Genomic DNA, 23,655 nt, shown 5'->3' with positions numbered 1-23,655 from the left:
TTTACTGACTGGTGTGATATGTGAGTACACAAAAATGGGAGAGTGCAAGAGAGGCCATATTAGTGTTGCCATGAAAAGTCAAAGAAAAGTAGAATTGTGTGCTTCTATAATGGATTGTAAGCCCTCTAATTCTTGCTGAAGTGTGGGTGCCATTACCCCAACATGGCTGACATCCTCTTCCTATATTTTGACAAAAAAATTAAGTTGATCATCCTAATTTCCAGTTTTTTTCCTTTCTGTTTTGAAAAGCGCCTCCTACGAAATAAGTTAAGTTTTATTGTTCACTACTAAATGCTGCAATTTATTTGATGGAACCTCTAAGCAGAGTCTAGGACTGTAGAAGAGATGTCCTGCCTGAGTGGACTAAGTGCTGTGCTTCTCGAGGCACCCCTGCCAAGTACCACTAAAATGCATTAGTAACACATTTACAGAGCTGATAGCATGGCAGTGCAACACTGCCTTCAGGCTGCAATGGCAGGCTTAGGGCGCGTTTTAGAGGGCTACTTAGGTGGATGGCACAATAAGTGCTCTGTTAATTTGAAGGCTCTGAGTATTTGGTATACCACTCTACAAGGGGTATAAGCCAATCTATCCATGTTTTTGGGGGAGAGCACAAGCAATTTAGCACTGATTTGCAGGCGACACAGTACTGTGTCGGGACACACAGTTTGGAAAGCTCTGGTGTAGGGATAGGACTTTCAGATTGATTAAATCCAGTAGAGTACAGTTTGTGCTGTATAACTGCACCTAAAAGTAGTGAGAGACGGTTGGTTTTATGGTCAAATTCTACATTGAAGCAACTAAAATAGATAGATATAAACAGGAGCTTCCTTGGCAATACAAAATGTAAAGTATATTTAGCCACGTAGCCATAGTATCATACAAGTTATTACTCCATGAATACAAATGAGCAGCTTATACATTAATATTAGTACTTGTGCATCTTTACTAGTCAATGGGCAGTAATGAGGACCGTGGTAAATTAAGTCAAGAGAAAATAGTTGAAGACAATTAGTTGAATCTTCAGACAGTGCTTTTTTTTTGGCAGTTAATTCATGTGGTATCTCGCAGTCATAGTATTATGACGTAGGATGGCATGCAGTGGGGGTTCTGTTGGAATATGTAGTACGTCAGTTGGGGAAAGGTAGTCTTCTGTGTAGGACCTGCATCTGTGCTCTCCCTTGAACCTATGACTAGAAATAAACATCTCTTACCTTCAACTGGTGTTCCGTCCTCACTACAATTTGGAGACGATTAGGTTTAACTTGCAGCCGTGCCCACCATGTGACAGCGCTTCGTATTGTTTCTGCGTCTTCCTGTTGCAAGTACGTGGAGGATCCTCTCAAGCTGTCTGCTTTTGGCCGGTAAGGCGTTATGGGTTGGGGAGAGCACATGAACGTTCGTTTTATGCCATCGTGCCTTAAGGGTATTTGGGCACAGCTTTCAAACTGTTCTTGTGCCACATTTGAATCCGTGCGTGAGAACGGTTCATGTGACCAATGTGTGAAGTTCTTCACCTGATTGTCCTGGTGTGAGGAGAGGTGCAACGCGACTCCATTTCCTTGCTCAGGATGTGCTTCCGGATCACTGCACTGCGTCGCATACTCCTGCTCCTGTTCTTCATCTAAAGGGGAACCCTAGATCAAAACCCATGTGTAATATGATGATTGGAGGTGTAGAAATAGCTATTGTGGCAGACTCCGGTTCGCCATATACTACTATAAATCATAATGCGTGGCAGAAAAGGTTCATACCTGCTTTTGGAGGTCAGTTAACTGAATCCGATACTCATCCAGTCACATTGACGGGACAATAAATACCTATTTTGGGGTATATAGAATTGAAATTTGAGTTTAAAGGCAGTGAGCAAACTTTATGTTGCGTGTGTAGGACCTTCAGTCTATGGTTGGGTGGAACAGAAAGCTCTTGATATCGTACTGAAACCAAATGGTGTTGACCAGATCTTATTATTAGATATAGTAGAACAAAAATTTGTAGAGGGATTAAAGAGCACTTTTCCTGAAGTATCCTCAGGCACAGTGGGCAAACTTAAGGACTTTGTACATTGTATTGTACTTAAGAAGGGAGTGAAGCCTGTGTGTCACAAAGCACGGAATATACCCTTTAGTGTTAAGAATGAGGTCACTGGAGGAGCTACGTCCGCAAACAAGATGGCTGCTTAGGCTCCCGGCTCCGCCGACCTCCGTAACCCGCCGCGATATCTTGTGCATTATCCTGACTTTACGCCTGGTCTCTGTGTGCATGAACTGTTCCGCACTCCGATGGTGAAATCCGGAAACTTTTACCGGCTTGTTGGATGAAGTTCTGTCGTGTTGAAGTTTGCGGCCTGCTCCAGCAGTGAAGCCGGGGCATCGAGTACTTTCACAACCGGGCTGCAGTGCAACATCGGCCAGAAGAACCAGGCTGGGTCCGGTCAACCAGAGAGAAGGCTTTGTTTAAGCCTGAATTTGGCGGCGATCGTCTCTATTGCTCATTATCGTTGGAGGAGTGATTCTGCTTATTGCTGGTTGTGAGTGGCGGTCCCCGTCCCGTGGACCCGGTATTGGGGCTGCCGGGGTTCGTGGTTCGGGGCCTCTGGCCTGCGGCCTTAACGGTGTGGACCGTGGCTGCGAACAAAGACCGGTCACCCGCCGCATCTGCACGTTTGCGATCCTGTTTGTCCCCCCGAGGATGCCGGATTCACCCGGGGAGGTGATTGGGATTGATGTCGGGAATGAGACTGTGGATCGAACGATGCATGAGCCATTGCTGAGGTCAGTACTGGCGGAAATTTGGGCGTTTCGCTCACATGTAGATATCTTGTTGAGCAAATTGGACTTGCGCCTATCTGAGATGCTCCTGGTAGGACTGGACCCGGCCTTACGGTTGGAACAGGAATCTGCAGCCATTCAAACTGTGGCCATTTTGACTCCGTGCGAGAGCCCCATGAGGAAACAAGCACTGGAACCATCGGATGGTGCCCTGGAAGACGATGTTCCCGAGGACGTCATGGTATCACCGTACCTTCCACCACTATCAGCTCTGGATATATCAAAAGGCGTTCCCCTCCCGGAGACCTCTGTTGGTGACTTTTCTTTCACTTTGTGGTCGTCTTCTCCTTTCTTGGTGACTCTACGACTCCTGTGCAGGATACATTGGGACTGTTAATCCAGGAGGGAGAGTCCCTCAGCGTCTAAAGTTCCCGTGGACCCACTGCCTGCGAGTCGCCATGGATTGATTTTTGATGACTCTTTTCTCCTTTATTACCTCTTTATGTGCCTTTGCGTCTCGATTGGGGGGGGTTCGTGTTCTTGTTCGGAAGGGCCAAGGTTAAGATTGACTAGGTCGGGAAGGGTTGGAGTGGCTTTCACAAGTGTTCGACCTGCAACTGTTTGCTCTAAGAGGGTGGGCGGTGTTTTCCGGTACCCTCTACTTTCTTCTATAGTGTTGACATAAGTGTTCTTTTAGTAATAGGGGGTGGCTGTACCTGGCGGGGGTTCTATAGGGGCTGGGAGCCCAAATGTATATGTCCTCCTCCATTCTGTTTTTTTCCCCTTCCTTTAGGGTTTTAGTTATTAGGGGCGACAGGCACGCTGCTAGTGGGGTTAGGCTGTAGCCATCTGCAGGGGTGCAGGGTGTGGGGCTGGATGTTTTTTTTTTAATTTTGCCTTTTTTTTATTTTCTATGGCCTTTCCTTTCCTTCTTTTTACTTTTTTAAGGATCAGTATCACCCTCCCTCGGTCTGTCTGTCTCCCTCCTTCCATCTGCCTGTCTCCCTCTGTCTGGCTCCCTCTCTCCCTCTGTCTGTCTCCCTCCCTCCCTCTATCTCTCTCTCCCTCCCTCTGTCTCCCTCTCTCCCTCTCCCCCTGTCTGTGTCCCGGTCTCCCTCTGTCTGGCTCCCTCCCTCTTTCTTTATCCCTCCCTCTTTCTTTATCCCTCCCTCTTTCTTTATCCCTCCCTCTGTCTGTCTCCCTTCCCTCTGTCTGTCTCCCTTCCCTCTGTCTGTCGGTGTCTCCCTTCCCTCTGTCTGTCGGTGTCTCCCTTCCCTCTGTCTGTCGGTGTCTCCCTTCCCTCTGTCTGTCGGTGTCTCCCTTCCCTCTGTCTGTCAGTGTCTCCCTTCCCTCTGTCTGTCTCCCTTCCCTCTGTCTGTCTCCCTTCCCTCTGTCTGTCTCCCTTCCCTCTGTCTGTCGGTGTCTCCCTTCCCTCTGTCTGTCGGTGTCTCCCTTCCCTCTGTCTGTCGGTGTCTCCCTTCCCTCTGTCTGTCGGTGTCTCCCTTCCCTCTGTCTGTCAGTGTCTCCCTTCCCTCTGTCTGTCGGTGTCTCCCTCCCTCTGTCGGTGTCTCCCTCCCTCTGTCGGTGTCTCCCTCCCTCTGTCGGTGTCTCCCTCCCTCTGTCGGTGTCTCCCTCCCTCTGTCGGTGTCTCCCTCCCTCTGTCGGTGTCTCCCTCCCTCTGTCTGTGTCTCCCTCCCTCTGCCTGTCTCACTCTCTCCGTCTCCCTCTGTCTGTCTCCCTCTTTCCCTCCCCCTCCCTCTGTCTCCCTTTTCCTCCTTTTCCCTCCCTCTGTCACCCTCTGTCTCCCTTTTCCTCCTTTTCCCTCCCTCTGTCTCCGTCTCCCTCTCCGTCTCCCTGTCACTCTGCCGCTATTTGTCTGTTCCTGTCTCTGTCTGTCCCTCTCTCTGTCTCCCTCCCTCTTCGTCTCTCTGTCTCCCTCCCTCTTCGTCTCTCTGTCTCCCTCCCTCTTCGTCTCTCTGTCTCCCTCCCTCTTCGTCTCTCTGTCTCCCTCCCTCTTCGTCTCTCTGTCTCCCTCCCTCTTCGTCTCTCTGTCTCCCTCCCTCTCCCTCTCCGTCTCTCTGTCTCTGCCTCTGTCTCTACCTCTATCTCTCTTGGTCTCTATCTCTGTCTGTCTCTGTCTGTCCCTGTCTAAATCTGTACCTGCCTCTATCTCTGTCTCTATTAGTCTCTCTCTCTGTCTCACTCTTTGTCTGTATCTATCGTTGTCTGCCTCTACCTCTATCTGTCTCTGCCTCTATCGGTCTCTGCCTGTATCGGTCTCTGTCTGTCCCTGTCTCTGCCTCTACATCTATCTCTCTTGGTCTCTATCTCTGTCTGTCTCTGCCTCTATCTGTTTCTGTCTGTCTCTGTCTCAATCTGTCCCTGCTCGATCTCTGTCTCTGTCTGTCTCTGTCTCAATCTGTCCCTGCCTCGATCTCTGTCTCTATCTCTGGCTCTCTCTCTGTCACTGTCTGTCTCTGTCGCTGTCTGTCTCTGACTCTGCTTCTATCTGTCTCTGCCTCTGTCTCTGCCTCGATCTGTCTCTGTCCTTGACCCTATCTAGCTCTGTCTGCCCCTGTCTCTACCTGCCCCTGTCTCTACCTGCCCCTGTCTCTATCAGTCTCTACCTCTATCTGTCTCTGCCTCTATCTGTCTCTGCTCTCACTCCCTGCTGCCCTCCCACCTCAGCTGGGCTCTCACTCCCTGCTGCCCTCCCCCCTCACCCAGGCTCTCACTCCCTTCTGTCCTCCCACCTCACCCAGGCTCTCATTCCCTGCTGCCCTCCCACCTCACCCAGGCTTTCACTCCCTGCTGCCCTCCCCCCCTCACCCGGGCTCTCACTCCCTGCTGCCCTCCCCCTTCACCCGGGCTCTCACTCCCTGCTGCCCTCACCCGGGCTCTCACTCCCTGCTTCCCTCCCACCTCACCCAGACTCTCACTCCCTGCTGCCTTCCCACCTCAGCCGGGCTCTCACTCCCTGCTGCCCTCCCACCTCACCCAGACTCTCACTCCCTGCTGCCTTCCCACCTCAGCCGGGCTCTCACTCCCTGCTGCCCTCCCACCTCAGCCGGGCTCTCACTCCCTGCTGCCCTCCCACCTCAGCCAGGCTCTCACTCGCTGCTGCCCTCCCACTTCACCCAGGCTCTCACTCCCTGCTGCCCTCCCACCTCCCTCACCCGGGCTCCCACTCCCTGCTGCCCTCACCCGGGATCTCACTCCCTGCTGCCCTCCCACCTCACCCAGGCTCTCATTCTCTGCTGCCCTCCCACCTCACCCAGGCTCTCACTCCCTGCTCTGTCCTCCCACCTCAGCCGGGCTCTCACTCCCTGCTGCCCTCCCACCTCACCCAGGCTCTCACTCCCTGCTGCCTGCCCACCTCCCTCACCCAGGCTCTCCCTCCCTGCTGCCCTCCCACCTCCCTCACCCAGGCTCTCACTCCCTGCTGCCCTCCCACCTCCCTCACCAAGGCTCTCACTCCCTGCTGCCCTCCCCCCTCACCCGGGCTCTCACTCCCTGCTGCTCTCCCACCTCACCCAGGCTCTCACTCCCTGCTGCCCTCCCACCTCCCTCACCAAGGCTCTCACTCCATGCTGCCCTCCCACCTCCCCTGGGCTCTCACTCCCTGCTGCTCTCCCACCTCAGCCGGGCTCTCACTCCCTGCTGCTCTCCCACCTCACCCGGGCTCTCACTCCCTGCTGCCCTCCCACCTCACCCAGGCTCTCACTCCCTGCTGCCCTCCCACCTCCCTCACCCAGGCTCTCACTCCCTGCTAGCCCTCCCACAGGCTCTCACTCCCTGCTGCCCCCCCACCTCCCTCACCCGGGCTCTCACTCCCTGCTGCCCTCCCACCTCACCCGGGCTCTCACTCCCTGCTGCCCTCCCACCTCCCTCACCCGGGCTCTCACTCCCTGCTGCCCTCCCACCTCAGCCGGGCTCTCACTCCCTGCTACCCTCCCACCTCAGCCGGGCTCTCACTCCCTGCTGCCCTCCCACCTCAGCCGGGCTCTCACTCCCTGCTGCCCTCCCACCTCAGCCGGGCTCTCACTCCCTGCTGCCCTCCCACCTCAGCCGGGCTCTCACTCCCTGCTGCCCTCCCACCTCACCCGGGCTCTCACTCCCTTCTGCCCTCCCACCTCCCTCACCCAGGCTCTCACTCCCTGCTGCCCTCCCACCTCCCTCACCCAGGCTCTCACTCCCTGCTGCCCTCCCACCTCCCTCACCCAGGCTCTCACTCCCTGCTGCCCCCCCACCTCCCTCCCCTGGGCTCTCACTCCCTGCTGCCCTCCCACCTCAGCCGGGCTCTCATTCCCTGCTGCCCTCCCACCTCAGCCGGGCTCTCACTCCCTGCTGCCCTCCCACCTCACCCAGGCTCTCACTCCCTTCTGCCCTCCCACCTCCCTCACCCAGGCTCTCACTCCCTGCTGCCCTCCCACCTCAGCCGGGCTCTTACTCCCTGCTGCCCTCCCACCTCACCCAGGCTCTCACTCCCTGCTGCCCTCCCCCCCTCACCCAGGCTCTTACTCCCTGCTGCCCTCCCCTTCACCCGGGCTCTCACTCCCTGCTGCCCTCCCACCTCAGCCGGGCTCTCACTCCCTGCTGCCCTCCCACCTCACCCAGGCTCTCACTCCCTGCTGCCCTCCCACCTCCCTCACCCAGGCTCTCACTCCCTGCTGCCCTCCCACCTCCCTCACCCGGGCTCCCACTCCCTGCTGCCCTCCCCCCTCACCTGGGCTCTCACTCCCTGCTGCCCTCCCCCCTAACCCGGGCTCTCACTCCCTGCTGCTCTCCCACCTCACCCAGGCTCTCATTCCCTGCTGCCCTCCTACCTCACTCAGGCTCTCACTCCCTGCTGCCCTCCCACCTCACCCAGGCTCTCACTCCCTGCTGCCCTCCCCCCTAACCCAGGCTCTCACTCCCTGCTGCTCTCCCACCTCACCCAGGCTCTCATTCCCTGCTGCCCTCCTACCTCACTCAGGCTCTCACTCCCTGCTGTCCTCCCACCTCCCTCACCCAGGCTCTCACTCCCTGCTGCCCTCCCACCTCCCTCACCCGGGCTCCCACTCCCTGCTGCCCTCCCCCCTCACCTGGGCTCTCACTCCCTGCTGCTCTCCCACCTCACCCAGGCTCTCACTCCCTGCTGCCCTCCCCCCTAACCCAGGCTCTCACTCCCTGCTGCTCTCCCACCTCACTCAGGCTCTCATTCCCTGCTGCCCTCCTACCTCACTCAGGCTCTCACTCCCTGCTGCCCTCCCACCTCCCTCACCCAGGCTCTCACTCCCTGCTGCCCTCCCACCTCCCTCACCCGGTCTCCCACTCCCTGCTGCCCTCCCCCCTCACCCGGGCTCTCACTCCCTGCTGCCCTCCCCCCTCACCGGGGCTCTCACTCCCTGCTGCCCTCCCCCCTCACCGGGGCTCTCACTCCCTGCTGCTCTCCCACCTCACCCAGGCTCTCACTCCCTGCTGCCCTCCTACCTCACCCGGGCTCTCACTCCCTGCTGCCCTCCTACCTCACCCAGGCTCTCACTCCCTGCTCTGCTCTCTCACCTCAGCCGGTCTCCCACTCCCTGCTGCCCTCCCACCTCAGCCGGGCTCTCACTCCCTGCTACTCTCCCACCTCACCCAGGCTCTCACTCCCTGCTGCCCTCCCCCCTCACCGGGGCTCTCACTCCCTGCTGCTCTCCCACCTCACCCAGGCTCTCACTCCCTGCTGCCCTCCTACCTCACCCGGGCTCTCACTCCCTGCTGCCCTCCTACCTCACCCAGGCTCTCACTCCCTGCTCTGCTCTCCCACCTCAGCCGGGCTCTCACTCCCTGCTGCCCTCCTACCTCACCCAGGCTCTCACTCCCTGCTCTGCTCTCCCACCTCAGCCGGGCTCTCACTCCCTGCTGCCCTCCCACCTCAGCCGGGCTCTCACTCCCTGCAGCCCTCCCACCTCACCCGGGCTCTCACTCCCTGCTGCCCGCCCACCTCACCCAGGCTCTCACCCCCTGCTGCCGGTGGTTGCTCTTAGCAGATGTTGACAGAGCATTTGACTCGCTGGGTTGGACCTATCTGTTTGGTCTTTTGCAACACCTAAACATAGGCCCGCGCCTTATGTTCTATATTAGACTTTTATATTCTGACCTCTCGGCCTTGATCAGAATAGCGGGTACGGTATCCGATCGTTTCTCTATAGAACGCGGTGCCTGGCAGGGGTGCCCTCTCTCCCCATATCTATTTGCCTTAGTTATGGAACCATTAGACGCTTGGGTTCGTATTAATGCACAGGTAATGGGCTTTGAATGGTGGGAGTACTCAGATTGGATTGCTCTGTATGCGGATGATGTCCTGTTTTTTCTGATGGATCCCCATCGGAAGGAACCACATATTTTCCGCGTCATGCAGATTTTTGGCCAGCGCACTGGCCTGTATTTGAACACAAAGAAATCTATTCTCTGGCCTATCCATGGGGGTTTGGACATGGGCACCTGGACGGCAGAAGTAACTTTGGCCACAACCGGACTGAAATATCTTGGGGCGTACATCTCAGGCACTCAATCAGTGTCATTGGAAAAAAAACATTGCCCCCATCTGGATGTGCACTCAAACAGAGATGGAGTCTTGGACGCGTATGCCCCCTCCATATTGGACAGTTCGGCAATATTCAAAATGGTGTCTCTCCTTTGCCTCCTCTACCAACTACAAAACCACCCTTTTCAGATTGAGATCTCGATCAGGCTGCTAGGGTACCACTTACAACATACTTTCAGTCAACCTACTGTGGGGGTATAGCGACCCCCGATATTCAATCGTATCATGCAGCATCCCACATTTTGGTCCTAAACGACTGGTGGTATGGAATTAGCAACGACCCGAACTATCACAGACTGCTCTATACGCTGAGAGAGCTGCGTGAGCTGCCGCCAGCTACTTGAGTAATCTTCGGGGTGTGGACGGACTTGCTGCGAAGGGTGGGGTGGTGGAGGCAGTTGACGGAGGAGATCCCTCTCTGGCAAAGTGGCCTTATGCCACAGGTGACCGCATTGGTATGATTTAAACAATGGGACGCTGTAGGTATATCCAGTTTGGGTGATGTTCTACATGGCACCACAATGAAATCCTGCCAGGAACTCAGACATGAATATGACATGCTACTTACTCAATTCTACAAATCTATGCAACTGAGAAATGCCTTTTCTCCATATATTACGAACCTAGAATCCCTTCTCGAATTCAACCCTATTGAGGCCAAAGTTTTTATAGGGGACTTGTGCGACCATAAAACCGCATATATCTACCAAACATTAGTGACATATCTTTCCACAACTTCATTTCAAAACTTTATTCGATTCAATACAGAGAATCATAAAAGTAGAAGTACATTTACAAAACACAGTTAAAAATTCATTTTGAAAGACAGTTTTACAGTTTATGGCACTATAAAATTCATTGGCAGGTAAAGTCACATAACCATATTATTACATTCAGTTAATCATTTCTGGGTGGTGCATAATTCATTGAGCTAGGGTGTTTTTAAGAACAAGTAAAATAGGTAGTAGAGAAGATCACGATGCAGAAATATAAAATGTACATATCAAGTAGTCTGATTCTTGGGGCAAAGTTTAGCCATACCGTTTCCTAATCAGGAGTGACACTCGTATAAAGTTCAACATTGCACAACAGACTGTAGGGGATGACAAAGATAGTAAGAAATCGTAACCCTCTTTATAATGGCGTAGTTGTTTTTCCTTGAGAATCGGTTTAATAAACCTGATTCTCGGGTCTTTATATAAGGAACAAAAAAGAACAAGATGCATTGTGTTTTGGCTATCTTTATTATTACAGGTGCAAGGGGGGAGTTCCTCACACCAGCCCCTCTGTATGGGAAATGCAAAAAGAAAATGCAAAGTGTGTAGCCTAAATCTTGTCAAATAAAAGCGCCATTGTACATGATTTGTGAAGGTCAGATAAAACTGGTGCTGTAAGGCAGCCTTGGGGGCATAGGGGCTGTCCATGGAGTTTACAATCGAAGATTTCCAGTAATTCGATTTAATTACATTTTTAATATCTCCCTGTATATTTTCAGGATTGTCAAAGGTATCACCCAAGCCTATTTTATGGAACATTTCGTTTACATAAGATAGCCAGGGGATTTGATTCATATTTGACAATTTTAGACAGTCCTGGAGGATGTCTTTAGTGAGCTGCAGATCCTCCGATAACCATATTTTGCCCCATAGCAATAAAGGCGAAAGACGAATAATGTCACTCACATAGCTTAAACCTAATTCATTGTGGGCGAATCTGTTTGGGGAGCCTGATGGGATGGCCAAGACACGTTTTAGAAATTTGTTTTCCATGATCTGTACCGTGTCGGGGCTATCTGTCCCCCAGACCCCTGCCCCGTAGGTAGCAATCGATAGACATTTAGCTTTATACAAAGTTTTTAAGTGTACAATAGGTTTTTGGCCTAATTTGCCACAGAAGCGAAACAGTCCCTCTATTGAGCGACTAGCACTCTGGACTCGTGTCTTCATTAACGGTGCCCAACTTAGTTTGTAATTAAAAAGGTTTCCCAAGTAATTAAAATTTTCAACCTTGTCAATGACGGAGTTACTCACTACAAACTTTCTGCTCTTGGTGCCCTTGGGGCCACAGACCATGATAAAGGACTTAGCAAAATTTACTTTAAGGTCTAGGTCCAACATAAATTTGTGAAAGGCATCAAGGCAGTACTGCATACTGTTTGCTGTAAGTGTCATGAGTACCGTATCATCGGCATAGGAAAGCATTGGAATGCTTCTGCCATTGACTTTTGGAAAATCGTGACAGTGGTCCAACAAGTATTTTTCCAAGCCATTAGTATATACAAGGAATAAAAAAGGAGCTAATATGCATCCTTGTCGGACGCCCTCGGTCGAGGGAATGGACTTGGTTTTCTCTCCCCCTGGCCCAAACCTTATGGCCACCGTAGTAGATTCATGAAGTCTGCGAAGAAGAGTGACCAGGGGTTCCTCGAAACCCATGACCTCCATCATTTGCCACAACTTACTACGACACACAGTGTCGAATGCACTTGAGAGGTCCATAAAAGCAAGATGGATTGAAGATTTTCTTGCCTTCGTGTATTTCCCAATAATTAGGGCCAGATTAAGGCACTGTTCAACAGTGCCTTTGCCTTTTCTGAATCCATATTGGGAATTCACAATGAGACCCACCGAGTCCGCCCATGATTCTAATCTTTCTAAAATAACCCTGCCCAAAATCTTGCATGATGCATCAATTAATGAAATTGGGCGATAGCATCGGGGGTCTGATCTATCGCCCTTCTTAAAAATTGGCACCACCACTGCCTCCTTCCATGATGCCGGAATATGGCTAGTGACAACTGCTTTAAAAACATTCAACAGCACAGGTGCCCAGACCTTGACGTTGTGCTTAAAAAAGTCCAAGGGTACTCGGTCGGGGCCAGGTGCTTTTAGTGGTGTGCCCTTTAAAAGCGCATCCTCCACTTCTTGCAGAGTCAACGATAAACTCAGGGAAAGGGAAGATTGGGAAACCACAGATGCCCTTACATCTCCTGACGATATCTCATTCGGTTGGATTTTATGAGGATTAAAAATGTTCCCAAAGTGAATTTCCCATGATTCACAGTCAATCTCCATCACGATATTATCCATACCATTATTTACAAAGAGGGGGCGATTGATGACTTCCCAGAAAAGCCTGCTATCCTTTAATTCCGTTGACTTTTCTAGATCTTCCCAGGCTTGATTTTTTTAAGCCCAACTTCCTTGATTTAATAGCTTCTTTATAAGCCAGTCTAGCTGCTCTAACCGATTCTGTGTCCCTAGGTTTTTGTTTTAATGCTGCTTTCAGCGACCTGTGCGTTGCTGAACATGCAGCATCAAACCATCTGGGGCCTGACTTTTTATTTTTACCAATTGGTTTTATTAGGCGTTCAGCTACATGCTCACATAGGGATTCAAAATTACCTATAACCTCTTCTGGACTGGTTGTAGGTATGAGGCAGGCCTCATATTCAGCACTATATCCATTTAGGATCTCTGCCTCAAGACCCACCGCATCTATTTTGCCCCATTTAAGGGTAATACCTTGATTTTTACTATACTTTACCGGTTGCTCCCAGACAGAATGTTTGGGTTTAACCGGACAAGACAAGGTTAGAATTAGAGGATTGTGGTCACTGGCAGCGTTAGGAATTACTTCCAGCTTGTCAACATAGGAAAGGTGCCCACTAGAGACAATTACAAAGTCGATAAAACTCATAGTGCCCCTGGTTCCCTGAAACGTCGGTATAGGAACAGAGTTTGGGCCAACCCAGGGCTCCACTATGCATAAATCGTTTAAAATAATGATGTTATTTAACGCATCCCCTTGGGGTGTGTGTTTGAAATGTAACAGCGGTTGGTCATGTGAGTCGGTCAAACCACACACCTTTGAATCCCCATGGTCACATAGTGAGCAGTTAAAGTCTCCCAACCAGATAACAAATAGTTGGGGTTGTTCTTGGCGTACCCTAGCTATGGCCCTTTCTAATTCTGAAATTACAGTTGTCTCATTGTTGTCAAAAATATTGTAGTACCAGTTGATCAACAACAATGGTTCAGGGAACAAATTGACCAGCATTAACACTTGAAACCATGGTGAGTCAATTATTATAGAAGCCGCAAGTTTACACAATTTTAAGGAGGTTGCTGACATTAAACCACCTTTTGCCCTGCCCATTTGAGAGGGTGTTGCTAAGGTGTTAAAAGCTTGAAAACCCTCCATGCTCTGGGCGGTTCGGCTCCATGTTTCCTGCAGGCACAGGATGTCACAATCACCCACAAAGTCCAGCCATGCCTCGTCCTCCAGTCTTGATGCAAGTCCAGCAATGTTCCACGAAATTAAGCCCATCTTTTGATCATTTTTATTTTTCCTGTCTGGTTCCGTTACTACTTCCAGGTTATTCCCAAAAAGGATTGGACTTAAATCACATTCTTTAGTAGGAAATACCTTAAGAACTTGAGCATTGGAAGTACGGTCATCATCGGTGGGAGCAATCACCCGTGAGTTGTCATTACCACTTTCCCCCTTCTCCGTCTGGCTGGGCTCTCCTATTGCTAGATTATTAGTAATCCTAGGAGGATCTTGTGATGGTCAATCTATCTCTTCCATACCTACAAGTGGGTTAAAGCGGTTTCTTAAGGGAACATTATTTGGGGGCCATCCTACATAATCTTCTCCCTGATATCTTGGTCTTAGGTTGTTATGCCAAGGTTGCAAAGAGTAATTGTTGTTGCTATGGATTGGGCCCCAGGAGAAGGCATCACTCTGTTGGGGGGGTCCCCAGTTATTCTGACTTGGCCATATGGCCCTATTTCTGTGGGCCCACATAGGATACATTTCATTGTTAAATACCTGCCTAGCATTCTTATAAGGGAGGGTTTGGGGTACAAAATTCAGACTTGGGTAGAAATACTCCAGACCTATACACTGGATATCCCCAACTCTAGCAAATCTCGGTTTACTACAGATGATATCTTTTACCCAGGTGTTACTAAAGTTAATCAAGATACAATCCCCCTCGAGATCCTTCTCACTCGGGCCCACCCAGGGGACTCTACGTACACTAAGTATATTTGTTTTAGAATCAGGGGGGAGTGGTCTGTTAATGTTGAGCCAATGTGTTATTTTGTTTCTTAGTTCCTGAGTTGATTCCATTTTATTGGGAAGAAGTGGGGGTACTCCAGTAAGTATTACCATAAAAGGGGCTGAATCTGGTGGCAGGTTCAAAGGTGGTGGTTTCTTTCTATATACTCTCTCGCTATCAATGCTTTTTGTGTTTTTTACGGGACCCTGTAAACCTGTTTGTTTTGGCCCTTGTGTACTTCCCTGTTTGGGGGTAGTGGCTTCTCTCGTTGATGCCACATTACCCATTTTTTGACCAGATGTCCCTGCAGTATCCACCAAAACAGGTTTGGAACGGGGTTGTGGTATAGGTTTGGTTCGGGCTGGAGGGACCGGTACCACCTTAGGATTACCAGTTATAGGCGTTTTAGAATTTTTATTCATATTTTTGTTCTCTCCCCCCTTTTTTGGATCACTGTTGTTAACATTAGCATTTTTATTCTTATTATTTATACCCCCCTCTTCAGATGATTTTTTCTTAATTGCTAGAGTTTCAAGAGAATTGGTATTAAGGGAAATAATGTGTTCCAGTTGATCTAATTTTAGATTGACAATCTGAATTTTCTCTAAAACAGGTAACAAGAGCATCTGGACTAATTTCTCAATTTCCCCCAGAAGGCGGTCATTGTTGTTGGTGTTGAAAGAGAAGATTTTCTGTCCCAAGTCAGCTAATTGGGGGCCCTTTTGCTTGGTAGGGATTGTTAGGGTTTTAGATGGTACTGACTTCGCTAACTTAGATTTTACTCCTTTCCTATGGGTGCCACCTCTCTTACGTTTATTTGGGTTGTGAGGTTCCTGCTCAGATACCACTATCTGGTCTTGTGTAAGGGTAGGCCCATTATTACTTAAATTACTCGGGTTGCTATCTATCACATTTTCCCCCGTAATATCTGGTGAAATGGGTATGGGAGTGAGTATAGGTGCTTCAACTTGGGAATCCCCTGGATCTGCTATCAAGACTGTCTGTGAATCAGGGATTGTCACTAGATTTGGGCTGGCCTCCAGATTACTATCAGAACAAACTAGACTTTGCTCAGGAGTAGGTAGTTTGGTGGGGGTAGTTTTCGATGCAATATTGCCCAAAGGATGAGCATTTTCCTGTAATTAGATCAAGTGACAAACGCTTTTCTGTGAGGGCAATTTCCTTTTCTAAAATTCCAGTTGCCCGGCTTATAAAGTCGTCCAAAGTTCCAGTGGCTTTGCCATTGTTTGTTTTAACGGTGATCTGTCTGCCCTTCCCTGAGCGTGTGGACATCATAAGAATTATGGAAAAGGCACAATTTATAGTGCCAAAACTTATAAGTAATTAGTTAAAATTGATAAAGGAAGAATCTGGGATCACTAATGAAAGGGAGGTAGCCCCGGCCCGACCTTGTTCGGCCTTGGACGGCCTTAGACGGCCCCGCCCTTGTCCCGGGCTTCTCCCGGCGCTCCCGCGCTGCTGGGAGCTCTGTTGTTTATATTGTAGCTAAGGGGAGGAGTCTCTGGAAATCGCTGTGGAATATGAGGCAGGTGGGGCTGGGCGGGGCGGTCAGGGAGAGAGGGCCAGCTGGAATCGGCCTGGGCAACCCGGGACTCTTGGGAAACTGAGTCCGGGTCGCTGCTCGCAGCCCTGTCACACACTCACCGCCCAACACGTGCAGTTGCCTCCGAGAGCTCCCTCCTGCGACGCGGGACCCGCGAAGCGGGTTCCGCTAGCTGTTGAAGAAGGTCCGTTGCAGGAAATGGTCCGAGGCGGCAAGAGGTCAGTAAGCGTCCTTTCGAATCCCAGCGAGGTTGCAGATCGCTGCGGAATATGAGGCAGGTGGGGCTGGGCGGGGCGGTCAGGGAGAGCGGGCCAGCTGGAATCGGCCTGGGCAACCCGGGACTCTTGGGAAACTGAGTCCGGGTCGCTGCTCGCAGCCCTGTCACACACTCACCGCCCAACACGTGCAGTTGCCTCCGAGAGCTCCCTCCTGCGACGCGGGACCCGCGAAGCGGGTTCCGCTAGCTGTTGAAGAAGGTCCGTTGCAGGAAATGGTCCGAGGCGGCAAGAGGTCAGTAAGCGTCCTTTCGAATCCCAGCGAGGTTGCAGATCGCTGCGGAATATGAGGCCGGTGGGGCTGGGCGGGGCGGTCAGGGAGAGCGGGCCAGCTGGAATCGGCCTGGGCAACCCGGGACTCTTGGGAAACTGAGTCCGGGTCGCTGCTCGCAGCCCTGTCACACACTCACCGCCCAACACGTGCAGTTGCCTCCGAGAGCTCCCTCCTGCGACGCGGGACCCGCGAAGCGGGTTCCGCTAGCTGTTGAAGAAGGTCCGTTGCAGGAAATGGTCCGAGGCGGCAAGAGGTCAGTAAGCGTCCTTTCGAATCCCAGCGAGGTTGCAGATCGCTGCGGAATATGAGGCAGGTGGGGCTGGGCGGGGCGGTCAGGGAGAGCGGGCCAGCTGGAATCGGCCTGGGCAACCCGGGACTCTTGGGAAACTGAGTCCGGGTCGCTGCTCGCAGCCCTGTCACACACTCACCGCCCAACACGTGCAGTTGCCTCCGAGAGCTCCCTCCTGCGACGCGGGACCCGCGAAGCGGGTTCCGCTAGCTGTTGAAGAAGGTCCGTTGCAGGAAATGGTCCGAGGCGGCAAGAGGTCAGTAAGCGTCCTTTCGAATCCCAGCGAGGTTGCAGATCGCTGCGGAATATGAGGCAGGTGGGGCTGGGCGGGGCGGTCAGGGAGAGCGGGCCAGCTGGAATCGGCCTGGGCAACCCGGGACTCTTGGGAAACTGAGTCCGGGTCGCTGCTCGCAGCCCTGTCACACACTCACCGCCCAACACGTGCAGTTGCCTCCGAGAGCTCCCTCCTGCGACGCGGGACCCGCGAAGCGGGTTCCGCTAGCTGTTGAAGAAGGTCCGTTGCAGGAAATGGTCCGAGGCGGCAAGAGGTCAGTAAGCGTCCTTTCGAATCCCCAACTCCACAACTTCAGATCCCCTCCAGGATAAATGGCAGACGGACTTGGGTCTCTTAGACAGCAATGACTGGAGAGAAACCCTGGAGCCCCCGAGCGCCGCTGCAACTGCATCCTGTCTTTAGCACGGTGTAAATACTTAAATTGGATACGCCTATTTCACTAGATATCGACTGTGGAGGGCGGGATTGATTGACTCCACTATGTGTCTAGGATGTGGTAATGAGGAGGGTACATTAATGCATACAACTTGGAGCTTTAATGCACTGGGCCAGTTTTGGAGGGGGGGGGGTTATTTGCTGCTTATCTGAAGTGTTAGGTTGGGTCAAACCTCTCTCTCCCAGGCTCGTTCTTCTGCACATCACAGACAAAATTGAGGGTAACATCGATAAAATACGTGTACTGTTTTTGGGTCTTTCCCCAGCTAAAAGGGATATTGCAAGGGCATGGAAGGATCCAGCTCCACCTACATTGGCTCCACCTACATTGAGTGCTTGGATGGCGGGTCTCGACTGGTGTATGGGTCAGGAGCAGCCCATCTTTAAAGCGCGAGGGTACCCTCAGAAACACTGTAGAATATGGAAACGATGGGCGGATTTTAGGGGCCTCTTATTAGAACCTGCAGAAGTTGAAACCACATAGAGAGACAGCACAGGACAGTATGGTTGTTCAATTAGGTATGATGTACATAGATAGGCTTGATGGGCTTGACCAGAGTTTTTTTTCTGCAGTATGCAACACAAATATTATAAATGTTTGGGACTGTCGTTTACTAACCTGAATGCGTTACTTTCTTGTTCTACAAATGCTATATAATTGTCACCTGCATAGAAATCAGTATATTGACTACTGTATGTTTTCATTACTTTGTAATGCTTGCTATTACTATATCTGCTGACTCAATAAAAAGAGTGTTGAAAAAAAAATGTACTTTCAAAATGGGGCATAAAAACGAATTTTGGTGCTTACGAATTTGATGTGCTGTAATATAACAAAAAAATTATGGATTTAGGCCCAGGTCTCTGTACTGGGGTAAATGTATGACATTGTTCTGCATTCTGTCCATCAACTGTGGTTTTTGCATTTGTCACCCCGAGTGGGATGGGTATGCTCAGACGTGAGTCCCATGCTCTCCACACCACTGGATTCAAGCAAGCCGGGCTGAAGACGGCTGGAATGCCAGAAACCGGTCCTCGGAAGCTTGTTTCCGGTCCAGGGAAGGCATGGCTTGGCAGTTCGGGCTGGACTGTTCCCATGACATTACAAAAAAGGGGGGGTTGAACCCATGCAGTCGCGGGGACCTGGGCGATATCTAGTACATATAAAGGGGGGTCCCCGCAAGAGAGACGTGTTGTGTCAAACAACCAACAATTATTGTTTAAACAATTTCATAGAACAAGAGATACACAAAAAAGATTCAATCTAGGTACTGTAATTTATTAGCAATACCATAAGGTAGTAGCACAATCAAACAATTTTTTAGCCCCAGAAAAAGGGGGAAGGGAAGGGAAAGTGCTCAAGGGAGTGTAAGGAAGGGATAGACACAGTTAAGGAAACAAGTGATGAGTACAAAAAGTTTCCAACAAAATCAAAGTAATTCAAATACATAAGCCCAAAAATCAGGGCACACAATGGTAAATTATTTAGCAGATGAACTTTCAGCAGAAAAACAGTCAATTTAAAACTGTAGAGGGCTTGTGCCGGAAGTTTAAGAGGAAAGCCGTCGACGTTTCGACCCCTATATGTAGGCTAAGTTCAGTCCTTAGGTGGGGTCTTCATCAGGACATATGCAACAGGGAAAAGTAAGGGGCAATCCTGTCAGGTAAATTAATAATAAGTTAGTAAATATTTATTATGATATTACACCATAGCCATTTGATTTAGACTACGATGAGGAATTTAAAATAAAAATTGGAGGGATTAGTTACCATGGAGTCATGGCCCAACTGGGCTCAGGACGTGGAGGTATGATGGACTGTGCAGAGGTCACAGGTCGATCACAGCGTAATTAATTTGCAGAGCTACAGAGGAGAAAGGACAACCAGTGAATAGGGGACCTTTAACATCACTGTTGGTTAAACAATCAAATTATTTTATCAAGACCAGTGTCTAATCTGGTAAATAAAGGTCAGAGGAGTACCTAAGATGCTTGGACTGGTGGATAAAGTCCACTGAATTTGAAGAGGTATCTGTTAATTTAAAACTGTCCACAGAACAATATAATGTGAAACACAGGCCCCAATATTGCAAGCGGGGCAAATCCCTGTCAAATATCTCAAAGCCAAAGTGATTAGTTTAGGGGTCTCAGCATAAACAACGAGGGCAGTCCCATGTTAGGACTGATACTCATCAATTGTAAAATAAACGCGGCATGTGCGAGTGCTTGACATACCTGTAATAGAATGAAGAGCGAGGGCGGATAATTCCAACCGTTTTTTTCAAAAACACTCATCGGAGCCGGAAAAAAACAGGAGTCAGCCGGCATCCGACTGTTCCCATGAGGCACAGGGTCAGACTGATTTGCATATGGCCACGTCTGAACTGGGGTGGTGTGGAGTGCAAAAAAACGATGGATTTAGGCCCAGATCTCTGTACTGGGGTGAATGTATGACATTGTTTTGCATTCTGTCCATCAACTGTTGTTTTTGTAATATAACAAGGCATGCAGTCTTCATCTCTCCCAGTAATTATTGGGTATGCTAAACATTACAACACATATAATTGTGATTCCAACCTAAATAGGTTTTGCACATGGATTTCAATTTAAAAGTGCAACTGTGATGAGGTCCTAGTTGGAAAAAACAGCCTAATGTGAGGCACCACTCCTTTTTCTTTCATAAAAAGGTAAACTTTTGATCAGATAAAAAATTACATTATTTCCCGTTGTGTATACCTAAAATTTTACTGATTTGGTATCTGTTATCCCTGATTTTTGAAAGAAAACGATTGAATTGCATTTCATGGGAACAAAAGTAGAGAATTTCTTTTTTGTAAGTTATTTAGTGGCGATTAATAATACTGAATGTGCTAGGGGATGAACATAGGTTTAATCATATGAAAGTCTCTCAGAACAGGAGTAGTTTTTGCCTGTAGGTAAGGGCTATGATCAGTACTCCATCATTGTAGAAGTTTGTGTTCCTGTTTTACTCATGCTGTTCATGTATTTAGAGGTTTTTTGCGTTGTTCGTGTGCCTAGATTGCACATGTAACTAATTCTCTCTTTGATACAGGGTTTTTCTTCTTATTTTCCAAGTATTTGTTCATTGCAATGTGCTTATATTTTCTCTTACTTTTTACATTGTTGTTGCTAGTGAATTTCACTCTATTTGTCTTTGTTCTGTGCCAAAAGCTTTCAATCTGAGATTTTATAAACTGGTTCAATATCTTTATTCCAATTTCATAAAATGTCATTAGATGCATAGTTTTGTTCTTGTTAAAAGATAAGACGTTGTAATATTTTCTCTTAATGTATCCATGTATTATGTTTTCAGATCGCTATATCTTTACAGTGTGAGGATTTATGTGCATCTTAAACTACGACTCATCAGAAATGTGCACAGGAGAGGCTGGAAGCAATGGTGCTCTTCAGAAAGAGAGCAGTGTCACAAGAGGGCGAGTAACCCAAGCATGACCATAATCATTCTTTAGGAAACCTACTGGAGCAATCACTCGGATTTATAAGTCAGAGTACCATCACAACCGCTGACTAAAACCGAAAAATCTGTATGAAATTAAAAGGCAAATATGCTACATACCATTTCCAACAGTCATTGATCTGAGATCTCCCAGTGGTAGTTACAGCATTGCTGTACTGCTACATGTTATGTTTGTGGTCAATGTAATCATCATTTTTTGCCACACCATAGAAGCCAGATAAAGCCTTCAAATATGCAGAACACATATATTGTAAACCTAGACAACTAAAGGGTAAAAGATGTAGCACTGCATTGTGCAGTACTAAACAATGTGCCAGCATATACAGAATTATTTTTCTCTTGTGTAAAAATTAACGTCAACAACAAGACACAACGAGAAGTCGAGACTGTGGACTTAATTTAGGAGTTATTCATCTTTTCTGTTGTTTGAAAATTCTTATTTGCAATATCACTTACCTGTGAATGTGAGAGTAAATTTAGAGTTTATTGATCATGATGAGCCATCAACATACTAAGCTGGGGGAAGAACATATAAATGTAGCCAACCAAGACTGTGAATTTCAAATAGAAAAACAATGCAAAGGCACCAAATGTGAAAACAACTTGAAAGTCACATCAACAAACCTAAAGTACCTCCAGCAAACACAGATAGGACACAAAATATACATGTGCAGTGAATGTGAGAAGACCTTTAAGGAGTCATCAATCCTAAGGATCCATCAGAGAATACACACAGGGGAAAAACCTTACACATGCAGTGAATGTGGGAAGAACTTTCGTTTGAGATCAACCCTAAGACGGCATCAACATACCCACAAAGAAGAAAAACCATACACATGCAGTGAATGTGGGAAAAGCTATAATGAGTTGTCACACCTAAGACTGCATCAGCGAACACACACAGGAGAAAAACCATATAAGTGCAATGAATGTGGTATGAGTTTTAATGCATCATCAAGCCTATGGTCTCACCAGCGAACGCATGCAACACATAAAGCAGTGATATGCAATCATTGTGGAAAGGGCTTTAATCACTCATCATACCTAAAGATCCATGAGCGAATACACACAGGAGAAAAACCATACGAGTGTAGTGAATGTGGTGCAATTTTCAGTCATTCAAATACTCTAAAGCGTCATCAGCAAACACACACTGGTGAAAAACCATATAAATGTAAGGACTGTGGGAGGGGCTTTCCTGACTCTTCAAGACTAGTGGTCCATCTGCGAACACATACAGGAGAAAAACCATATACATGCAACATATGTTGTAAGAGTTTTAATGAATCATCATACCTAAAGGTACATCAGCGAATACACACAGGAGAAAAACCATACATTTGCAGTGAATGTGGGGTAAGTTTCGCTTATCGGTCAGCTTTAAAGATTCATCGGGTAACACACACTTCAGTAAAGCCATACATGTGCAATGAATGTGGCAAGAGCTTTAAAAGACCAACAGCCCTATCGTGGCATGAGCGAACACACACAGGAGAAAAACCATGTAAGTGCAACACATGTGAGAAGGGTTTTATTAGTTCGTCAGCATTAAAGCGCCATGAGAAAACCCACACAGTACAAAAACCACACACATAAAGCAATTGTGGGAAAATCTTTACTCAATTGTCACCTAAATGCCACATGCAGATACATTAAAAAAAACACAGATGTGCAACAAATATAGGATGAACTGTAACCCATAAGGTACAATTCACAAATGTAAACAGTGGACAAAACATTAACGTAGTGTTTGTGGGCTTTCTGTAATTGCCGTCTCCAAAGAGCACTAAATGGAAAAGGACATGCATTCAGTGAATCTGGGAAAGGCTTTTAAATCAGCAAACACAAGAGGTAAAAAACCAAAAATTCAGGAAATATTGGATGAATGTGCCAGCTATCAGTTTTAGAGAACAAATATGATGCAGTGATTGTGGGTTAATGGCAAGTCTATGTCAGTGAATACATATGGCAAAAAATCATCAAGGTGAAAGAAATTATTGACTTTTGTACAAATGTAATGTTAGGAGCTAATCAGTGGACATACATATAAGAAATTCCACAGAGTAATTACTGTAAACTCTGTTAGATCCTCAAACCTAAGGGTCTTTTAACAAACAGGGAAGCAAAACTATTCAAGTTCGCTGAATATGGCAGGAGTGTCACCCATTAATGTGTCTTAAGGCTGTTACTTTAAGAATGTTAAGGAGAAACCCTCTTGGTTTAGCCTCTCACACACCTGAACTGTTTTTACTATATTGTGTAATGTTTCCAGGAAGTCACACTTGCATTCTTGTTATATTGTTTACACATTTCTTTAATAAACTATTGTTCCTGTATTGTATACACCCTCCTGGTCCTTTGTCTCAATGCAGTTAGTTATTCACTGTTGACCAAAAATTGTATGATGATGAACAGTTCTTCCATACAAATCCTCTTGCTGTACACGTATAAGGGGTTATATATGCTCAGAGCATGCATTTCAAAAGTATTTTCCAACAGTATTAACCCCTTTGCTGCTGATGACGAGCTCAGCTCGTCATCAGCCACGGTGGTTGTGTGCGGGTGACGAGCTGAGCTCGTCATGTAACGCAGCTTTTGGAAAAAAGCCGCACAGCGCA

The 23,655-nt window shown here is 48.6% G+C and overlaps 1 protein-coding gene across 1 annotated transcript in view; it reads left to right on the top strand.

The window, feature by feature from the left end:
* Positions 1-23,377, top strand: part of LOC147738171 (uncharacterized) — a 29,722-nt gene extending 6,345 nt beyond the window's left edge. The window contains exon 2 of the mRNA XM_086952172.1: positions 20,873-23,377. Coding sequence (XP_086808298.1) covers positions 21,530-22,633 — 1,104 coding nt within the window. The 5' untranslated portion in view covers positions 20,873-21,529 and the 3' untranslated portion in view covers positions 22,634-23,377. The remainder of the gene's footprint in view (positions 1-20,872) is intronic.
* The last annotated feature ends 278 nt before the right edge of the window (positions 23,378-23,655 follow it).

Source organism: Lissotriton vulgaris, chromosome 1_1 (assembly GCF_964263255.1).
Source record: "Lissotriton vulgaris chromosome 1_1, aLisVul1.2, whole genome shotgun sequence".
Classification (NCBI taxonomy): Eukaryota; Metazoa; Chordata; class Amphibia; order Caudata; family Salamandridae; genus Lissotriton; species Lissotriton vulgaris.
This window is presented reverse-complemented; position numbering and strand designations above follow the sequence as displayed.